This window comes from Brachyistius frenatus, unplaced genomic scaffold (assembly GCF_029030835.1).
Source record: "Brachyistius frenatus isolate BFR_SWC_R1_liver_20210118 unplaced genomic scaffold, ASM2903083v1 Contig_148, whole genome shotgun sequence".
In the NCBI taxonomy this organism is placed as follows: domain Eukaryota; kingdom Metazoa; phylum Chordata; class Actinopteri; family Embiotocidae; genus Brachyistius; species Brachyistius frenatus.
This window is the reverse complement of record NW_027210747.1, coordinates 181,157-202,243: the sequence shown is the minus strand read 5'-3', so window position 1 is coordinate 202,243 and position 21,087 is coordinate 181,157. Positions and strand designations below refer to the sequence as shown.

General features: G+C 44.4%; 2 protein-coding genes across 6 annotated transcripts in view; one reads left to right on the top strand and one right to left on the bottom strand.

Moving 5' to 3' along the window:
• The window catches only part of bltp3b (bridge-like lipid transfer protein family member 3B), a 29,817-nt gene extending 14,764 nt beyond the window's left edge, over nt 1-15,053 (bottom strand). For 4 of the 5 annotated variants that reach the window (XM_069715822.1, XM_069715824.1, XM_069715825.1 and 1 more), the window contains exons 1-7: nt 14,861-15,052; nt 4,872-5,034; nt 2,738-2,776; nt 2,074-2,165; nt 1,494-1,683; nt 1,268-1,408; nt 525-692 (exon numbers count right to left, since the gene is read on the bottom strand). In XM_069715822.1, coding sequence (XP_069571923.1) covers nt 525-692; nt 1,268-1,408; nt 1,494-1,683; nt 2,074-2,165; nt 2,738-2,776; nt 4,872-5,034; nt 14,861-14,904 — 837 coding nt within the window. In that variant the 5' untranslated portion in view covers nt 14,905-15,052. Of the gene's footprint in view, nt 1-524; nt 693-1,267; nt 1,409-1,493; nt 1,684-2,073; nt 2,166-2,737; nt 2,777-4,871; nt 5,035-14,860 lie in introns of all 5 variants that reach the window. The other variant, XM_069715826.1, reaches the window with a different exon arrangement.
• Nucleotides 15,054-17,525: 2,472 nt separating this feature from the next.
• Nucleotides 17,526-20,793, top strand: ckap4 (cytoskeleton associated protein 4). The gene is made up of 2 exons (XM_069715806.1): nt 17,526-17,979; nt 19,152-20,793. Exons 1-2 carry the CDS (start codon nt 17,665-17,667, stop codon nt 20,367-20,369), a joined length of 1,533 nt encoding a protein of 510 aa, XP_069571907.1. The 5' UTR covers nt 17,526-17,664; the 3' UTR covers nt 20,370-20,793.
• The last annotated feature ends 294 nt before the right edge of the window (nt 20,794-21,087 follow it).

Sequence of the window (21,087 nt, the reverse complement as noted above, 5' to 3'; positions counted from 1 at the left end):
CACAGATGAGGGTTTTTCTTGAATGAGCAGAATGCCAGGAAGTCGATCGGGTTTAACGGTTAAGTCTGCGCAGTACCCGATGCTTCCACCAGATGGCACCTCAGGCCACATTACAGAAAACGGACCTCTGAACAGTATGTCTGCTGGGACGTGGCTAGGTGTGAACTTGCGTGGGTAATAAATGTCTGTACATTTTGTGTTTGTGTTTGGAAAGAAAATAGGACACCAGCTGAAAGCTACCGTGACAGACAGCGACGGTGTAGGCAGACAGACACCATATGGCAGCAGGTGAGCGATACAAAGAGGGGCAGACATGATTTTCATTAGGACAAGGACAAACTATCAGAGCATGGCACATCCAGACAGGGTGGACTCAGGGCATGAACAGGGAGGGGAGGGGTGGGTAAACCAAAAAAAAAAGGAAAAAGGAAGGGAGCCAGAAAAAGGAACAGAAATGAACATTTATAAAGATTGGGAAAGAAATTCGTCGCCTGCATGTGGATGAAGTCACTGTACACGTGTACCTGATCTTCTGTAGCCATGCTCTTCCTCTGCTGTGCCGACTTCTCCATGGCCTCGCTGAGGGACTTTGCATACTGCACCATAGCTTTGAGCTGGGAGTCGGTCAGCACCCACAGCAGGTCGTCCAGGACCAGGATCAGCTTGGAGGCCACCACGTTACAGTCCTTGATCTGCACCAGGTAGACGAGGTCTTCATTTTTAACTACATCAATTCACTGAACAATCCAACACTGGTAGCACACACTGCAAATTATTTATTTATTTTTTATCGGGTAAAGCACAAACAAATACAATGTCTTACGATCTAAACTGAAACTGCACAGACAGCATTTTTGTGAGAATGAACATTTTCGTCCAATTATAAAAAATGCCTTATTCAGCATTTTCTCTTTTTGGTGACTAATTACTTTTCCAACAACCCACTCAAAAAGCCCTTTGTAAACTTTACACGATATTGTATCAAATCTCCAACACATTAGTCCTCATTTTTGTTGAAATAAACACTGGCTGTTTGATGAAGCAGTGCTGCTGGCCCTGCAGCCTGTGAGGCCACACTGAGGGATCATTGTTCACGGTGGAAAAGAGGAGGCTGCTTGGAGCAGTGTAGGTTTTACGCCCCGTCCATCAGATGTCATAAATTGAGCTATTTAAAGGGTGTGTGTGTGTGTGTGTGTGTGTGTGTGTGTGTGTGTGTGTGTGTGTGTGTGTGTGTGTGTGTGTGTGTGTGTGTGCGCGCGCGTCTAACCCGTCTCTTCAGAGTGACTCGGATCTTGGACTGGTTGGTGATGAGGCGGATGGGGGCGCTCAACATCTCGCACTCGACACTCTGGATAGCGTCGGCCTCGATGCGGATCATCTGCCAGCTGATCTCCTTAAACGTCAGGATCTGAACGACAGAGACGGCGGTGAATTGTGTGAAGTTCATACTCAACGTGACCCTCGTTCACTTAAAAGAACCTCCCGATACCGACCTCCCCCCTCTGAGGGTCCTGGATCCGAGTGAATCGCAGGTCGCTGATGCTCCAGCTGGTGTTGACGCTGTACACCTGCAGCTGGGAGAGCTCGAATGAGGCGTTGAAGGCCTTGGCACTGATCCTGATGACGATAGAGTTGATGGATAGGGAAATCCCCTCCACCACCTTCTCGGCAAAGCCATATTCACTGTAAATGAGACAAGCAGGTGGGCGGGGAGGTAAACGGGGTGATAAGAAGTGCTTAGCAACAGCTGAGCGCAATACATTATTACTAGTCTGCGCTGTGAGCCAGGTGCGGATGTGAATTACAAACAAATCTCATCTCTGTACTTCGGTTTTAACAGTAGCCTTCAAGTTCATCATTTTGGGAAATACACTAGCGTAGCATCAAGATTGGAAACAAAGGAACCTCCAGGGAGTTCAATTGTTTGGACAAGTAACAGTTCAGCAACACTCCCCCTATAAAACCACTAAAAACTTCAAATTGAATATAGATTCAACAAACAAGATCGCTGTTTTCCAGCGTCGAGCCTTAAAAGTCATTAAAAAAAAGAAACATCAGATAAGGAAAGCTCACCTTTGTCCTGATGCAGTTGCTATGGGAGACGGGCCATTGGGTGGGCGGGGCTCATCACAGGTACTCATCTCCATCACCACTTTATCCAGAGTCTGAAAGAGCGGGCATGTCATTGTGTACCTTCCACCTTCAGGCAGTAACCTTGCCCACAGATGATGTTATCATACACTCTCAAAATGTAAAAATGTTACACAACAGCTGCTGAAAGTATATTTAACACACAACATGCAGGTTTCATGGGGACAAGTGTTGGAGATGGAGCATATGTTCCTTTCCAGCAGCCTGCTGGGAATTACAGCTACCCGGGGACCAGGACCCGCCTGGCAGTCTGTCAACCCGACACCTGCACCGTGATCATTGAGGTGGCAGCCATGAGGGAGAAGACGACAAACATGGCACGGACACAGAGCACACTTCGGCGCCATGATGCAGAAAATGGCCACCGTCTAAGGCAACCTGCGGCTCCGTTACAGCCAGGCTGAGGAGCTCTGGCAGATAAACCAGGCCCAGGTGGAGCAGCTGAAGTCTGGAGCTCAGTGGGACCGTTTGAAAAAGTGCGTTTGTAAAAATAATTCTCGCAGACAAAAAAAAAAAGAAAAAAAAAAAAAAAGGGTCAACCAAAAGTCATTAATTTGTGACAATGTAAGAAACATATCGGACTTACCAAAGAGATTGGGTGAGTCTTTAACTTGGTCCATGGTATCTGTCAATGAAAACAGAACAGCAGCTCAGTTTGTCGGCCTCACAGTATTTTCCTTTTTACGGCGACCATTCAGCCTTTTGGCTCCCCAAGAACTGAATTACAAGTCAGTGGGCTGTACAAATCTAATTAAATACAACTGAACTAGACAGAATTGAATAAAGTCAAACGAGCAGGGCATCAATGAGTCTAGACTGACTGGTCTCATTCATTCAGCTGCAGAGCTCCATTAATCCTCAACGTGCAGCCTCTTGATTTAAGTCTGTGTCAAATTATACAGCAAAAAAGATTAAATGCTTACAATCAATTGCAGTTTCTTTTTTTCTTTTTTTTCCCCATCAGAGCAACTCGTTCTTTGAGATGTCATAAATCAAGACGTGAGAAATGCTCAGGATTTCCGGCTCTAATTGAGTTCAGAACTGCCTCGCCTCAGTCGTAGAAATGCTAGCAGGTGCCAGTAGGGGGTGCTAGCTCACACCTGTCACTTTGAGCCATCAAAACAGAAACATTTACAGCAGTGTATGAAATTATAAATGTGTGTAAGCCCATTTTGATTTTGTAAACTTTATTCAATCAGACAAATTAATTCAGCAACTTGTATTGAATGTGTGTGTGACAGTGTTTTAAACTGAAGAGGTGAGTGTTGAGTCAAGCTGCTCTGCAACAGGAAGACACAAAGAAAAGACGGCGATGCAACATGTGAGGAAGTGAGATACACATCTGTGTTCTCCTTTTTTTTTTAACTGCTACAAGCAGCTGCATCACACAAGTACCAAAGATTTCAATTCACCAGCTCCAGCCTTCCCTCACAAATCTGATGCTCCACGCTTCCTGTTACAGCTGCAGCGCCGCATCGCTGTGACACACACCGTCAATGACACAGCAAATAAGTGACTTAAATGCGAGAGGCCGGCGTTGTTCAAGGTTGCAGAATAACCAGCAGGGTTTCTACTGCGTCATTCAGGCTCGTATTGAACCAAGAAAAGCCTAAAAACAAACATAAAGACAGATGCGGGAAGGAAAAAAAAAGGTTGAGGAATTGTGTTGAGAGCTGGAGAATGGTCACAGGAAGGACAGAGGGAGAGAGAGTCACGAGGAGGAGGAGGAAGAGGAGGAGGAGGAAGAGGGGCTGGAAAATGGACCTTGGTCTGAATAAAAGTGCAGTCACGAAGAAAATTATACTGCTTCATTCAGTGTTTCCAGGGTGTGCCGGAGCCTCAGCTGATGATGACATCTCCAGCAGAGAGTCATTGAAGCGGTACAACAGGCTGGAGGTGATAACGTGTTTTGACGTGTTCATACAAACACAGACGGCAGTTTCCGTTTACCCGAGACCTGAAATAAAACTGTGTAAAAAGCTGTTTTTTTTGTTTTTTTTAACGTCATCTCAAACAAGATTTGGTCAAATAAAATCTGATCTCTGTATTTCAGTAAAGATGGACACCACCCCCTCGCATATCCGTCTGTTGAATATGAAGCTACCGCTGATAAAACAGTTAGCCGAACATTAAGACTGGAAACAGCCGACACGGCAGGAAGTTAATGTGCCTGATCAATAAAACAAGTTCAGCTCATAACCTCCTATGAAACTTCCGCTTAAAGCAAAGCTGTGAAGAAATCAAATGTCCTCAGTTGTACAGCTGAGAACAGGAATCTTTTCCTCAGGCCTCCAACATCCAGGCTGTGTGAATTATGTGATTATTCATGACGATGAACATCTATATTATAAAAGAAATGTATGTTCGAAATCCAGAAATGTTTGGTGCACTGATGGTGGCACGGCAGAACAGCTTTATTACTTTTAAGTCGGCTAGCTTTGTCGCTACAGGATGGTTTATTTGTGTAGAATGGTTTGAAATTGATGTTGTTTCTCCGGCTTCTGTTTTTCTCAAAAATTGGTGTCTTCTCGGCATGATTGGACAAAATCAAATCAAAACCACGTGTCACTTCACCGCTCAAACAAACAATACAGCGGTTTTTCCCGCGTCCGATCGGTGGCGCCGGGCCGCTGGCCGTAGCCTGAGAGCGGTATAAATCTAAACAACAGAAAACAATGTAATTGTGCCGTTTACGCAAACTCAACGGCAGCGACCCTCACCCTGATGGCGGCCTTGTTGCACTCCACGCGGTTGATGGCCAGCCAGGTGGGCAGGTCCAGCAGGCTCTGCAGAACCTCCTCGTCCAGCTCCAGGTTGGTGAGCTGGCCCTCCCCCTTCAGCGTGCTCAGGTTGATCTTGTCCGGCGACAGGTTCTTGGCAAACCTACGAAAGCACGGAGGAGAAAGCGTGAAGCTCTGAGCCTGGAGATATTTATAGACGCAGGCAGTTGGCAAACCAACAGGGGCCGGCCAAACAAAAAGGAAAAAAGGACAGAAACAAACGTTATGCTTTGGGTGTTTTGGACATTGAATGCAACTCCGCGTCACATTTCCAAATTTGTGTTTTTATAAATAGTTATAAGGCAATAGCAATGCCAAACAAACCAAAGCCATTATTTTTGGAATTAATTCATATTTAAGAAAAGAAAAACAGTTCTTTTTAATTATAGATGCAAAAATAAGCCCATAATTTAGGGTTATAAACTGATGTTGAAGTCGCAGTGTTATAGACAATTAACCCCGCCACGCGACAGGAAATAAATACTCGATAAAACTGGAATTAGTGTTTAGAAAATGTTTTTTCTCTGAATTCAGGCTTCCTGTGTGCCGTTACTGTATTTACTTTTGTTTCCAAAGTCGCTGCTTAAAGTGAGTTGAGTTTGAACATTAAAAGAAACCTTCTCAGCGCACACATAGATGATTTAAAAGCAAAAACAAAGCAGCCTTGGACAAACAAACACCATATATGATGTTGTAGCTCGGGATAATTGCCGTTTGCAAAATTGACGTCAAAAGAGGAAAGAAAAGTCGTCTATAAGCAGTGCACAAGCCGCTCTCCATGTTTACAAGCTTATGAGGTGTCTTGCTGTCGTGATTCTGTGTGTTCAGTCTGTTTGCTTTCCAGCTTCAGTAAAGAGACCTGGAAACGCTAACCTGATGTCCATGACCTAAGTGTTTTCACAGTTTGATTATTGGTTAATAGTTAGCCGTGCGGTCTGATACTAAATAGTTTATTGACCCACGCCTCTCCACGGAGCAGTCTGATGGAATCTCGTAGGAACGGAGATAGTATTGATTTCACGTTCCCGAGCCGTCAGGAGACACACGGCCTCGATCTGAGTGAACTTCAGGTTTGGTCATCAGAAAAAACACGATGCAGCGAGGCGGTAATATTTATCTAAAATGGTAAATCAAATAACAACAACAACAACAAAAAAATGCTGTCTCACTCTCTGTTAAACACACCTATAGAGTACAGGGAGGCTTAATCTTGTTACTGAACTAATCTCTCAAACTACAACGGTATGTCTCTATCCTTAAATAGGGGGTGAATCAGAGCACGGCGAGGCAAGTTTATTTGTAGAGCACAGTTCAACAACAAGGCAATTCAAAGTGCTTCACATAAAACCATTAGAAGCATCAAAACATCAGCCAAAGGAAAAGCAAATTTAAAAACAATCAAGAACAGTGATCGAAACATTAAAAACAGTCATTAAAACATTAAACGAGTGCAGCTTAAGAGCGACTTCCTGCATCTGCTACAAATTAAAAGCCCTCGAGCGTCTCATACGCAGTCCAGGTTTTGCTCCCTCGTCTTGTTTCCCGCGTGGGGTTTGTGTCTCTGTCTGGCCATTTTGAACCACCTCGTAGTTGTTCGACTCTCTTTGCGTGTGTTTTTTTTTTTGTGTGTGTCTCTTTTTGACTCATTCTGTCCGGTTGTTGCTTTTGTACGTCTCCCTGGACAGTTTGAGTCTTTGTTGTCGTTTGTTCTTCGTCGACATTTTACAGATCTTTCGCGGTCTTTGCTGTTTTCTTGCATCTGTTTGCGGTTGTTTTGATGAACTTTGTGTCCAAAAAAATCATAACCATGACTTCAAAACAGTCGCTGACAAAGGCACCCCCCGCGCCCTCCTATGGCCCCTTGGGGGCCTGTGCTCGCATGTGTGATTATCAAGGCTGCAGCATCAAGACAATGAACCAGGGCTTTAGCACTTGGCTGTCCGGCTAACCTACATGAACGCTGTGGGGAACGTGTGCAACTCTGCTCATATCAGAAGCCATTAGAAGCTGACGTGTCAGAATCTGTATAGTTGATTGATCGATCATAATCACATCTTTTTTTCTTCTTCTTCTTCTTCATTTAGACCCTGAAACAATCTATCACGACGAGATATGAAAGGCAGAAATAAAGCCAGCATGATTTGCATTGTGAAAGATTATAAAACAGCGAGGTATGATTATGGAGCCACTCAGTAACTGGATAGTCTTCAGGAGACAAAAGGTTTTTGTCCTGATGGTCTGAGTCTTCAGTGATGGAAAAACTATCGGGAGACACAGCGAAAGTGTACAGAGAGAGTCAGTAGCTGCGGCGCGAAAGAAACTTTGTTCCGCCGAGCTTTGCTCTGTGATTCAGCAGCCCACGTTTTAAATGATTCAGTCTGTCAAATTCCTGCTACTTTCCACTCAACACCTTTCGCCCGGCAGTGTTAGATTCTTCTCTAATTCACCGTCCCTGTAAATTATTCAGCAGCAGAAGCGTTGACAGAGCTTCGGCGCAGCCAAACAAAACACCACACACTCTCTCACAAGCAAAACATTGTAATAAAATGTCCACGTGCACTCACAAAAGGCACAGACACACACACACACACACACACTCAGGGACAGAAGACGGTCATTTTGTCCCCTAGAGACGGATCGTTACTGCTGGAGGTGTCTCAGCCTTGTGACCAGTGAAATATTCATTCCCGGTGCTGATCAAGTATCAACCAACTAGCCAGCTAGATCCTCTCGCTCCTTATCGAGCCTCTCAAGAGCCCCCTGGGACACCTCCCGCTTCCTTCTCTCCGTCTTCCAACTTCATCAATAAATGAATACCGTAGTGTAATCAAATAAAATGTTGTTAATCAGACGTCTAACGCCGAGGCTGTGAAAGCCAAATAAACTAAATTACGCAGGCCGATTGTACTCATTACTACAGCAAGAGGTTGGAGGGTATTAAGTTCACACACCGTCATCTTTCCCTTTCATCTCTTCTCGCTAGTTATTATTCCAGTCAGCAGGGCCGGGCTCACCCGACCAAATCCAGGTCCATAAAGAGATTAGAGCAGCGTACTGGCTGTCAGGGGGTCTGCCTCTAAAACACTGAAATAATAACCACTCAACGGTAAAAGCCAAGCCCACATTCCTCTGTAAAACTTGGCTGGAACTTATCAGCATGGTCATGACAATCACTTCTATTCATTTGTGTAAAAACAGCAGGACGAAACCAACAGAAATGTCACATTTCCATCGCCACGTACTTTCACCTCGTTTTCCACAGCTGACGTTTTTAAATGACGCCATCTCATCTTTTGCTTTATCGATGGTTTACCAGCACGAAGCGCTCAACTTCCAATATTTGACTGCTCGCATTTCAACGAGCATCTATTTGACATCTCCTTCGTGGATTTATTTATTGTGTAATAAATAATGATTTATTAAATGCACAAACACCACAGCCGATAAATGGCTCTTCTTCATAAGATGTACGCGTGTAATTGAACTAAAATTCAGCCTATACTATAATTAGGGAACAAACGGAACGGAAAAGACAATTAAATAGTTAATCGGCATTTAGTTTACGTGTAATTCTGTCAAACTGTATTTAAAGATGTCGGCAGCAGTAGGCTGATCTTGCAGTTTTTCCCGTAACCACATAATGGGAGCGGACATTAGCCTGCCATCCTGTGCGCTGATGTTTGTGGATCCGTTTCAGTGGAAACAGCTTCTCCCTGCTCTCTCTGGTGATGCAATTGTGGCGCAGCCCGATGGCATCGGTGCCAAAAAAAAAAGAGAGGAGCCGGAGGAAAGATGGCCAGAGTGACTCAGACGACAACCGGCTTATTTTTAGGAACCAAGACAGTTAAAAGAGAAATAAATCGAGAGATGACAAGGAAGACGGACATAAAAGAACAAACAAAAGCAAAACAAAAAAGAAGAAAGACAGGAAGCATCTTCAGGGCATTCCTCCGAGACTTAAAAATGTGGTTTTCCAGAAGAAAAAGAAAAAAAAAGGGGGATCTCAGGAATGTTAACACATTTTTTTTTCCTGCCAGTACTAATTTGACCAATCATCAGAGGGCTTGGCTCGACAACAGGAGAGACCGTGACGTTTAAATGGGCCACTAAATCCTTCGGCAGCCCATTCAGTGTCAACAGCAGAGTGTATTGAGCCCGCCGTACAAAGAGTCTGATAACTCCGTTCATTAAGGCCAGCGTACGTCGACAGACGATCGAACGATCCGTGAGCTTAACAAAGCCCGACTGCGCTAAAACTTGCAAGAAGCTCCTGCGCGCCAAGACAACTCAACCAATCATACGTTAAACGCCACATCGAAACATGTTTTTTTTTTTGTTGTTGTTTTTTTTAGATGAAGTGTGGTTTTATTTCGGAGGACAGCAGAACCGCAGTGCTTGGAAACGGTCTGCCTCCAGCGTAGGTTTGCTGGTAAATCAATGGAAAACCTCAAAATAAAACGTAGCAGCCCAAGTATGCGTGAACCTTTTCTTAATTACCAGTTGGTGTTTTCCACCTTCTTCGCGTCATAAAATATCTTCCTGAGGAAATTGCCTTTTATGAGCCTGCTCTAATAATCCAAGTTTGATTAAAGTATGGATAATGTGAAACGACATTGGACGGCCACGAGTTACAGTCTGTTGAAATTGCACTGTCTCCGTTTACCCGTTTTGTTTTAATGTCGGTGTGTTTGTGGCATATCTTTATCTTTTTATTGTCAGATGGCTAATAAACACACTGGATAAGGCGTCATTAAATGCCAGTAACCAAGGCTAGCAGAAATTACCAGGCGTTTGCATTCTTTTAGCCTCAGAAAGCTACTTAGCATGACTGACAGAAAATGAATTTGCAACGCGTTTAGTTGTCGTATTTACGCCGAAATCTTCTTTAAGGCTTTTATAGTAATAAATGAAATATTAATGGAATACTTCAAAACAAGCAATTTGAAGACATCACCTCGGGTTCTGAACTAAAATGCAAAGTGTGCTATTTTTAGATTCTGCCGATCATTAATTATTCAAGAGGATGAAGTGCATGCTGAGACTGGTGCGGTTTAAAGGGGGGGAGAGTGTAACGTGCATCACTGTCTGTAGCTACAATTTACAGATGTTCCCTAAAGCCCTAAAATGCACCGTATTGGCAGATAGTACAATTTTCCATGTTCCCCGAATGCTTCACATGCAGCAGGCTATTGTAGAGGCGAGTAAAGCGACTCCTCACTGAAGTGCACGCAATTCACGTGTAGCCAAAATAGTTGAAACATTTTCAACCTCGGTTGAAACTAATATGATAACGATGATATTATGATATCGGTAATAATCTTCAGTTACAGCCCTGCTATGTTTTTGCTGTCGGTGTCGGTGAAGTCACATAGCTGCAACATCCACAGTTCTCCTACCGGCTGGACCTTTGTTGCATTTCATCAAGAGGGATTACTTGCAGTACTCTTTGGCCCACACACAAAAACTCCTACAAAACACCTCTCCACACACACACCCCCACCCACCCCCACACAACAACACAAAGACACCCTGACCAAGTGAAGTGTGCCTGTATTGGCGGTGAGGAAGTCGAGAGCGGTGGAGTATTTACGGCCCTGTGGAGGCAGCTTAAAGGTTAGCGGTGAAGGCGAAAACAATCCGAGACCCCGGTCACACAGCATCCAGAGGACGCCGAGGCCTGGAGGGATCGCGGCCAAATGTCGCTCTCGCCCTCAGCCCCCCCCCAAAAAAACAACAACAACACAACAGACACACTGCGCTCAAGTACTCCGCCGACACCCACAGCGAGGCACTCGCCCGTGACTCACGCCGTAATAGCCTTCCCACCAGCACTGAGCGACAACACTGGGAGTAGAGTTCATCGCCGTGGCGCATCATCGCCCTCCTCGTCATCTTCACGGCTACTGAGGGACGGAAAGAAGGTCACGACGGCAAAACGCGGGAACCATTTCTCACTCGCCGCAGCGGGCCGCTTAAACCTCCAGACACGAGCCTCGCTGCACTCGCGCAGACGGCCGGTCGCATTCAGCCGGTTAAAATCCTACGAGCTCAATCTCGCGCCGCGCATTCAACGTCAAGCCCAATCATCTCGCCCTCCGGGCCCTCAAAAGGCCTGCACTCCCGTGTGACTGTTGATGTCAATTGTGCCGCCTGCAAATTACCGATATCGCCGTGTCACTGCGTAGAAGCGGCAATTCGATGCTGCCGCGGCGACGTTGAGGAGGCGGGGGGGGGCATTTTAAAGCAAAAGGACGTTTTCAGAATCAAAATGTCAGATACGAGTTTAAAAACAGAAATAAAGCCATTCAACGTCCCGGGATGGTTTGTGAAGCACGGCTTTTCCAGACATTTGGGTTTTTGACAGCTCATAAGACAAAATAAGACGGTTAAAGACATTGAGTTCCGGTTTTTCCTTTATAATTTTGGGCTCTTTATGTATTGATCTCTCATTATTTTTTATTCAAATGTTTGTTTCCCTTATTAACCTGATACAGAAGTAAAACATAGCTAAAAATCTTGAACAGCGGAAAGGGAACGCTCTAGTTTTCAGCGTCAAAAAAATGCTGCAGCTCCATGAATCTGACACCGAGATTAAAAAACAAAACGGCTTCAGCGTCTCGACTTCTTTTACTTACACGACGCTTGGAACAGGTATTTTTTTTTTCTGCGTTTTCTTTTCACAAGAGTCTCTCTTCGGTCTCACTGGATTTATTTTCCTTTGTTTTCTCTGCATCACGTGATGTAACGCCACCTCGTTAAGGGAGAAAAGTGGGAGCGCTTGTTTTCAATGCAGTACTGCTGAATAGCAGACGGCAAAAAAGGATAAATTGAAATGGGGTTTTCAATACGATGGATCGAGCAGCGCTACTACAGGCATTCATGTAATGTTAATGTAAAAAAAAAAATATATATATATATAGAGGCACAAATAAGGAGTAAGAAGGATGGGAACAACTATTGAATGCAATAATAGAAGGAAGAAAAGAAGGAGGGACAGAAGTAACGTATTCGGTAGCTGAACCATTTGTATTCAAGCTCGTTTGTTAGCTCCACGTTCCTGCTCTGTAGCCGAGTCTGACCTTTGACCTCGCTGTGAAGGCACGACAAAATGTGTCCTTTAAGAAAGACGCCATGTTAAACTGTGTTAAGCTGTTTCTCCCTCCACCTATACATGTATGAGTGTGTGTTTTGTGTGTGTGTGTGTGTGTGTGTGTGTGTGTGTGTGTGTGTGTGTGTGTGTGTGTGTGTGTGTGTGTGTGTGTGTAACAGGATCTTGCTTTGTCTGGCTCCGAGCCGTAGTCCTGTCGATATCCGTCTGTAATGCAGACAAACACACACCTTGTTGTCGACCCCCCCCCCCCACACACACACACACACACACACACAGAGTCATTGCAGACTTCTCGGCCAATGAACTGTAAAGACCTGATGCCCCCACCCCCCTCCACCCCCCTCCGGCGGCTTCGTCCTGGTCACGGACAGCGCTGGTCAGACGTGCGTTTCTCTGCAGCAGTTAAAGCTCAGAGGCTGAGCTGATGTGTTGACACCCGCAACAGAACTTGTAGCTGTGTAAGCACACCTACAGTGTGTATAAATAAGCTCGATGGCAGCACAAACTATTCCCGGCTGTTGCTGATGAAGCGGCACGACGCTGCAGCTGAGCCGCCTGAATCATCCACGCACGTATAAGAATCACCGTCTACTGTAGCTCCACTCATATCAGAGCAGTGTATTGGGAGGTGAGGGTTAAAGCTGCTTTGGCATTCTTACACCAGTGCTTCAATCATGACATCACTGCACCGACCAAAAGGCGCAGGATTGGCCGGCTGTCAGACCAATCGGGCCCGGACAAAGATCAGATGACGGGGCCCAAAAGACGGACGACGTCACGCGACGCTTCCGCCCGCTTCCCGTCAGCGGTGATGCTAACGCTGCCGAGAGACATGCACAGTCATGTGCGGAAACACTTAACCACTGTCTCAACACAACACAACGGTGCAAGGACACCGAAGGACGTGCCGCCCAGAGGCTGTGCGCTGCAGACAGTGCAAAAAAAAAAATCTAGCTGTGGCAGCGTGCGAGAGTCCAAAGGACAAAGCAAACCCAGCGTGGCAAATTCACAACTCATCCGGCACCAAGTCTTCTCTTTTTGCGTTATCTTTTCTAGGAGCCGGTCCACCAGCACACTAACGAGCTTTTTCAAAGTCCGAGTCGTCTGCGACCTGCAGTTCACAGTCGATGTTGACAGCTGCCACTTCTCCCACTTACTTGGAAGCTCTGTCCGGCTTTCACCGTCATCGGTATTCAATACGCTCTTCTGTTCGAAGCAGCAGTTCAAGGTGCGCGCTCTGTTGTGAATTCTGTTCGCTGTAGGTTTCAAGCTCTCCCTCTGGAACAAAACCGGGAAGCAGCCCACTGAAAAGTCCCGCGAGGGACGGTGGAAAAGAATAAATAATGCATGAAAAGCGGGGTAGAGCTAAAACGCTGCCCTGAACTCCACGTAACTGTTTTCATTAGATTTCAGTTTGATGATGAGGCTGTTTTCGCGCCGTTTTGTCCCGACCAACGGTCCGCAACCACAAGACGGGTCAGCTTATTATCACGGAGGACTGAAGGAACCAAGAAAATAAAATTTAAAAAAATCACATCATAAAGACTGGAATCAGGAGAATTTCAGCATTTCTTCATTAAAAGAAAATGACATTTAATCAACTAATCGTTGCGGCTCTACGCATGAAAATGTGACATTAAACAGATCCTGAACCAATACCGTCTTTATTTATCTCTCACGCTGCTTAACGGTGGTCCAAAAGGCAGTCGAGTGTGTCGTATTCGGCGGATTTCCCTTTCTAAATGATCTTATCTGGTGCGGTGAGGACACTGGAGGTCCATGTGGACTCCGCATGACCAGCGACAAGGTCCATATAGACCATATGAGCAGGGTTTAAACCCGAGTAAACAAACCCCGGCGACCCTGCTGCTGACCTCCCCTCATTATAGTAACTCAAGTACTCTACTTAAGTATTCATTCGAAGTATTTGAACTTGAGTTTTTCCCCCCATTTTAAGCAACTTTATACTTTTAGTCCACTAAATCACAAAGTCAAGTATTGTACTTTATACTAGATTTGTCTTGACAGCTTTAGATCACAATTTCTCACGCCACTCCTGTCCGGCGAAGACCGTCTATCTCAAAATCTGCTGAATTTGAAATTGAGATTTTTTTTTGTGTGTTTTTTTTCTCATTAAGTTACATAAACTAATTTTTTTTTTTTTTTTTTTTTTAAAACCTTTTTGGATTCATTTTTCAATCTTGTTGATTTTTGTCACACATACGTGTTTATTACAGAATCAATACAAACACATGATAACAACGAAACATGATGCACATGAAACAGCATTCAATGAATACCGTGTACTTTTACTCCCAAGTACATTTCACATGGCAGTAGAAGTACTTAGAATCAGTACTTCTACTTCAATAACGGGCCTTAATACTTCTTCCACCACTATTATCTTGTATTGTGTTTATTTATAGGTGTCTTTGAGTTGTGATTTACGCGGGCGGCCTGTGTTTGTGAATGAATAATTCGCCTTTAGGGGAAGAAGGAGGAGGATGAGGAGGAGGATGATGAGCTCGTCGGGGGTTTTTAAAAACCGCTCGACGGGTTCAACCTGCCTTCAGCGGACTGGTCGAGCTAACCCCGGTGCTAAGCACCGTTAGCCGAGCGGCCACGTCTCAGGTCAGTCGGTGGGAGAGGGGGGACGGGGAGGGGGGACAGTCTTGTCTACGAAACATGGGACTAATTTACTAAACCGCGGTGTTTCCGGAAGTCCACGTCCGAACACAAAACGCAACCCGTTTGTAAAGGTTTCGATGTTCGGCGCTGGCTAAGCTCGTTAGCGTCCGTCTTTGACGCGTTCACTGACCTGGAGAGATGCTTCAGGATCTGCTTCTTGATGAGCCCGGCCATGGCCGCGCAAACCCCCCGATATCCGAGCCTCCCCCGCCCCCACCCGTGGGGGGCTGGTTGTCTGTCCGCCTCGCTGAGCCTAACCCGTTAAGCTTTTCCCACTCGAGGTATAAAACAGCTCAAATTTTCACCCTCTTTCTCCCCCCCCCACCACCACCACCACCACCACCACCACCGGCTCAGGTCTTCATTTCAGCGGCGTTTCTCTCTCCACACACACTTTCACGGCGATGAGAGGCAGTTGGCGGCTGAGAGACGGGCATTTCAAACACGAAGCGTATCCCGTTAGGCTATTTCATGCGGATAAGACTGATTTAATATTTAAAAAAAAAAAAAAAAAAAAAGAAGAAGAAGAAGAAGAAGCTCCGTAGCGGTCCGGATCTCTTGAGATATCCGCTCGACACGGTTCACCTGGACGGGCGTCCGAGGAGCGGCGTGTGTTGTCACGGCGTCTGGGCGGAGTCTCATGCTGCGTTCAAGGTCTGCTCGTAAACCACAGGTCGCGCCCTCAAACAAGGACTTTCTTCATTTTCCAGGCAATATTGTGATTTTTTTTTGTTTGTTTGTTTTTTTTGTTCCTTATTCTTTATTTTAACGTTGTAATTTTTAGTAGGTTTCCTTTCATTTATCCCGATGTATATATTTGTAGTTTTGTCCTTTTTGTCTGTAATATTTGTTTCTTGTTATTGTGGTTTCTGCATTAAAATGGGTCTTTCTGCGAAATAAACATGGTTAAGAGGTAGGCTACATGAAGTAAATGTGTAAACATCCATAAAGTTTTTCAGTATTTATTTAAATTTTTTTGTTTGGTTTTTATAGTTGTGTACTCCAGAACATATGAGTATATGTGTGTATTTTCATACTTCCTACTATGCTTATTATTTTCAAAGCTGACCACATTCCCTATTTTTGAGTGTCATTTCATTTTTGTGTCTTCCTACGATTCAGTTTTTTCTTTTCCTCTTATTTAAAACTTTTCATACCTATTAAAATCTGAACTGAAGCTTGATAGGCATGCTATTTGTAATCTGTTTCTTTGGAAACTCAATAATTGTTTTGTATTTTTCACCTATAATTATTTACATTGTTATTCTACAGTGACATGCTGTGGTTCATTTGTCTTATTCAGGTCAGTGCACTGCCAACGGCTGCTTGTTTTATTGCACATAATATTGCATTTTACAATTACAATGTTGCAATCAGTAATCACATAACGCTATAATTGTAAATAAAATATAATTGTTTTGTATTTATTTATTGTCAACAAATAATTATCTCATGGAGTCACAGTGGATTTGGCTCCATGTGCTAATTGTGTTGTTCGGGATTGCTGTCAGCATTAAACACTCTCTCGGTGCCATCTAGTGTTTGAACAGAGAAATGCAAACATGGCACAAATGAACTCATTTTTCTTCACAGTAATTTAAGAACTCATAAGAAGGAGCAGCTTTTTTGCAAGCAGTGATATTTCCTTTTTGTGGTTTGGCGGCTGTATTAAAGGAAAACAAATGATTGACTGTCATATGAAAGGGGAAACTGCAAGTCAAAATATCAACTGAAGGCCTATGGAAATATCTTAGTAGCCTTCATTATTATCAGCTCAAATAATAGAGTAGGACAAATAAAGAATATTAAGAACCAAAAACTAACAATTGGCGCTCTGAGTTATCAAATAATTTATACCCAGTTAAAACATTGTTTGAGATTTTTTTTTTTGTTTTTCCATTGATATACTTACATTTTAACTAAAGGAAAGAAAACACTACAAGTTTCGTTTACATTGAAACAGCATTTTAGTGCACTAACACATGACTCACTCGTTTTTATAATGGTAAAAAATGCTTGGACTTTGGACGTTTCGCTTCTTAGACTGTGAACACATAACGTGTGACTCTTCTGTTTTGTTGCTCTGCGTAAAGCAGTCTTATGGTGCACAGATGCAACAGGCAGCAGGATGACAGCCTGCAGTGCCGAGGCTACAGCTGCCACGTATGAAAGGAGGAGCAAACGAGGGAAGAAGGAGCCCCTCCCTGCACTACTTTGCTCCTCCAGGAACCGTTTGCACAAAGTTTGCATCAGAAAACCATTAATTAAACTGTGTCAAAACAGTAAAGACAGTAATAGACTATTTTTGTCTCAATAACACACACACACACGCCGAATTTTTTTTTTTTTTTTTTTTTGACATTTTGTGCCAAAGTGATGCATCTTTACTACAGAATGGGATCGTCGGGATTTCTCCCTTAAAACTGATCTTGAAGTTGATTAAAAGATCAAATTCTTCACCTTCACTATGATTCAACTTTTTTTTTTAAATGAACTGAAGTTCTTAGAATAACTATTTGGAAATGATAAGACTTCCCTCTTATCTTTGAGTGTGTGATAAAATGATTATCAAAGTTGACCAAGTCCTTGACGCAAAGATATAACGTGTTTTTTTTTTTTGTTTTTTTTTAAACATAACAACACGTAACGGTAGGTGCACAAACCATTCATTGTTTCCTGGTGGTTTTATGTCATTAAACTAGACCCAGACTTGTTACATAGGACGGCCCCCATCCGCATAGCTCAACGCAACAAAAAAAAATACCCGTGGAAAGACACGACGCGCTCACTGATACGCTGCCGGTGCAGTTAGTGGGCCTGGACTGGAAACCTTCTCTATCCACGACTGCAAAACCAGCAGCACACAGTCATTCACTCACTCACTCACTCACTCACACACACACTCTTCACGCCGAGCTGCCACTGCCACTGACGATGACTTCGAAAAACCGACAGAAGAACAGCGAGAAGAGCGCTGCGTCCAGCCAGGAGGATGGGTCGAAGAAAAGCCCGAAGAGCAGCGGTAGTAACGGGGAGAGTGGCCCCGCGCCTCAGGGGCCGCGGTCAGGAAGCTACGTCGGGCTTCTTCTGACTGCAGTGTTTTATATCGGGTTAATAGGCGCTGCAGGGTTCTCTGCTTTTTATCTGGAGCAAGTTGTGAAGGAGATCCGGGAAACCAATGCAAAAAACGAGGAGAGCGCACAACAGAGCGCAGAGCTGAGCGGCAAAATGGAGAGGGTCGCTCAACAGGTTAGTAGAAAACGATGGGAGTCAATGGGAGTAAGTTCTTATATTTAGCTTGAGTTTCCCCAAAGCTTTTAAGAACTTTATAATGAAGTAATATACTACATGCACATTACTTTTTCTTATTGGTGGACGTGACTTTGTGTAGAATTATATAACCCTCCTTAAAGAGTTGTTGTACTTTATGTCCTGATGGGGGTTGGGTGCATGTAAAGTCCCTGATGGATGGGTACAAGGAGCAAACTTTCAGTGAGTAAAAGTTTCGGAGCTGGTGGATAATAAATCATTCCTCCATAATGTTTGTTTCTTTATGAGAACACGCCTTTGCAGATTGTAAAACTGGACATGGCAGATGAGGACAAGTTTACCCAATCAATAACTTAAGTTTCGAATGGAGAAAGGAGACATCCTCACTCTGTTACATAAAGAACAGGAGCTGGCACCACAACCACTCATACAATCACCAATATCTTTCCTAAGCTTGTAAATTGTGAAATATACAAATGTTTTATTAAAAATAAATCTTATTTTCTAATGTTACTACATGCAAACAAAAGCTGTTTGCTCATTTTAGGTCTCCAGAATTTAATTTTTTTCATTCCTCATTCCGTTGTCTAAGCAATTTGATTTACATTGAGGATGTATTGCTCCGAGCGTTTTCATTTACCTCAAATATTTACTTGCTTTGTGATGACTCATCCCATGCAAAAGGTTCAATTAGTGCTACAGGTTCAACGTGTTTGTTGGGTTAATTTACTTCGGATGAGAGCTCAAACTCAATGACAGACATAAAAGAATAATCTGCACTACCTTTTTCTTTAACTGTAAAATCATTATAAAATTAAACATTATCAAATCAAAATATTATGTATTATATTTAAAAACAAGTATATTAGGTTTAAGTATGATTCTGTGCAGAAACTGCTCTTTCGAAATATGGAACAAGCTACTGCTATTTCAAATAAGGCTGCCAATATTTATCATTAAAACTGGGATACACCAACCTACTGATGAGGACCATGACATCAGATTGAAATCTCAGGAAAAGTGCAGTAAATTGATTTGGGTAAAGAACATGTGTGCTTTATAAGATGATGATAAGAGAAAACGTGGGTAATATTTGTATATTAAATTCGTATTTATGCTGCTAATGCTGTTTGTTTCCACGTCCCGTTCAGGTGGAGTCGCTGAGGAGTGTTGTGGACGGGCTGGAGTCGTCACTGGGCATCACGCGGGTGGAGCTGGAGGGGTCCATCAGCCGGATGAAGAGGGGCGAGGTGGAGACGAGGAGGGTGGAGGAGGCCCTTCAGAAGCTCCAGAACGATCTGCTCAGGGAGCTCTCACAGGGCATCAACGAGTTGAAGGAGGCCCGAGAGAGCGACTTCTCCTCTCTGGAGAGGACCGTGGAGGAGCGCCTGGCCGAGGTGAGTCAGTCCATCACAGCCAGCGTGGCGGAGTTCACCGAAGCTCAGGGCGAGTCGCAGAACCAGCTGGCGGATCTCAAAGCCCGTCTGGGCGACATTGAAGACCCGGCGCTCATCAAACAAAAACTGTTGGCCATCGTTGAAGCTGTAGCTGAAATTAAATCAGCCAAAGAGGCGGCCGACTCTTCGGCTGATTCCCTCAGAGACCAGATTGGTACAGTGAGGGAAGAGCTGCAGACTCGCAACCAGGAAGTGGCCTCGCTGTCTGAGGAGGTTGAGACAGTGAGGACAGTAGTGCAGGAAACCAGCGGGAGTCTGAGGCAGTCGCTGTCCGCTGCAGAGGGTGAAGTTAAGGCTCTGACGGACAAAGCTGTGACACTGGAGAGCGTCACGGAGCAGCTCGCCAACGCTGTCGGTAACGTGGAGAAGCAGGTGGATGCAGCGGCCGCTCAGGCCCAGAAGAGATCCGATGAACTTTGGGCCAAAGTCAAAGCATCAGAGGAGAACGGAGATGCACTGTCCGCATCCGTCTCAGACATCACCTCCAAAGTGGAATCGCTGTTTGTCAAATACGACGTGCATGAGAGCAACATCGCCGCACAGGCGGACGCTGCGGAGAAAGCCAAATCCGACCTGGGGCAGGAGCTGGAGGCGGTGAAGAGCAGCGTGGAGGAGCTCCAGACCAACATAGCGGCTCTGGGCGGGGTCCAGACCGAGTTGTCTTCGAAGGACTCCGACCTGGGCCAGCAGGTGGAGGACTTGGACAAGAGGCTCGCCGCTTTGGAGGACAACGGGAGCAGGATGAAGCCCGAGCAGCTGGAGAACTTAAGAGTCATGGTGGCCGGGTTGGAAAGCAAAGCAGCCAAGCTAGAGGGCCACGATCAGGCTATTTCTGCCCTGCAGGAGGCTCTACAGAAGACCACACAGACACTGGCAGCCTTATCCCAAGTCCCCGGCAAGAAGGGAGCGTAGAGACCGTAAGTTAGTCGCATCGGGACGCCAAAACATCCAACAACAGGGACAACCATGAATCCAAACGGGTGACCATTTCCCACTTTAAGTATTTCTATGAAGAATTTATTTCCCAAACTTGTCATGATGTTGCACACTTAAGTAGAATAAAAAAAGCAAAAGGGAGGGGAACTGGTGAGATGGACGGAGTTGGACTGCTGACCTGTGAATTCAAATCCACACTCATTCTGCACTGTAGTTCGATTTTATAATGTTTTTATTGGTTTGTTTGTTTTTTAGGTGTTTTCTGTGCCAGGGCCGTTTTTTTTTTAACCTCCGAATGCAACAAGCAGCTCTTTGTGAGCATCTCTTTGTTTACTCACTACACGATGCTGTCTTTTTGTTTGTTTTTTTAACAAGAATAAAAAAAACTTGTTGACTCAAAGCTGTGAAAAATGATTTTTGGGGCGTGAACTTCATGATAAAGTGATTTCTTGCTTGGTTTGGTTTGGCTGCCTTTGCTGTTACATCATTGGTGACACGCCGAGAGAAAGAGTGGGAAGGACAATTTGCACGTGCAGAGAGAATTCAATGTCAGCTGTATAATTTATATCTTGCTAATATAATTCTGGAGTAAACGTCTCACATTAAGCAGCGCCACATTGTTTAAATACATCTTTATACGTTAAATACACAAACCGATGATTTTCAGCTCGAACACCAGACGCTGAACTCTTTC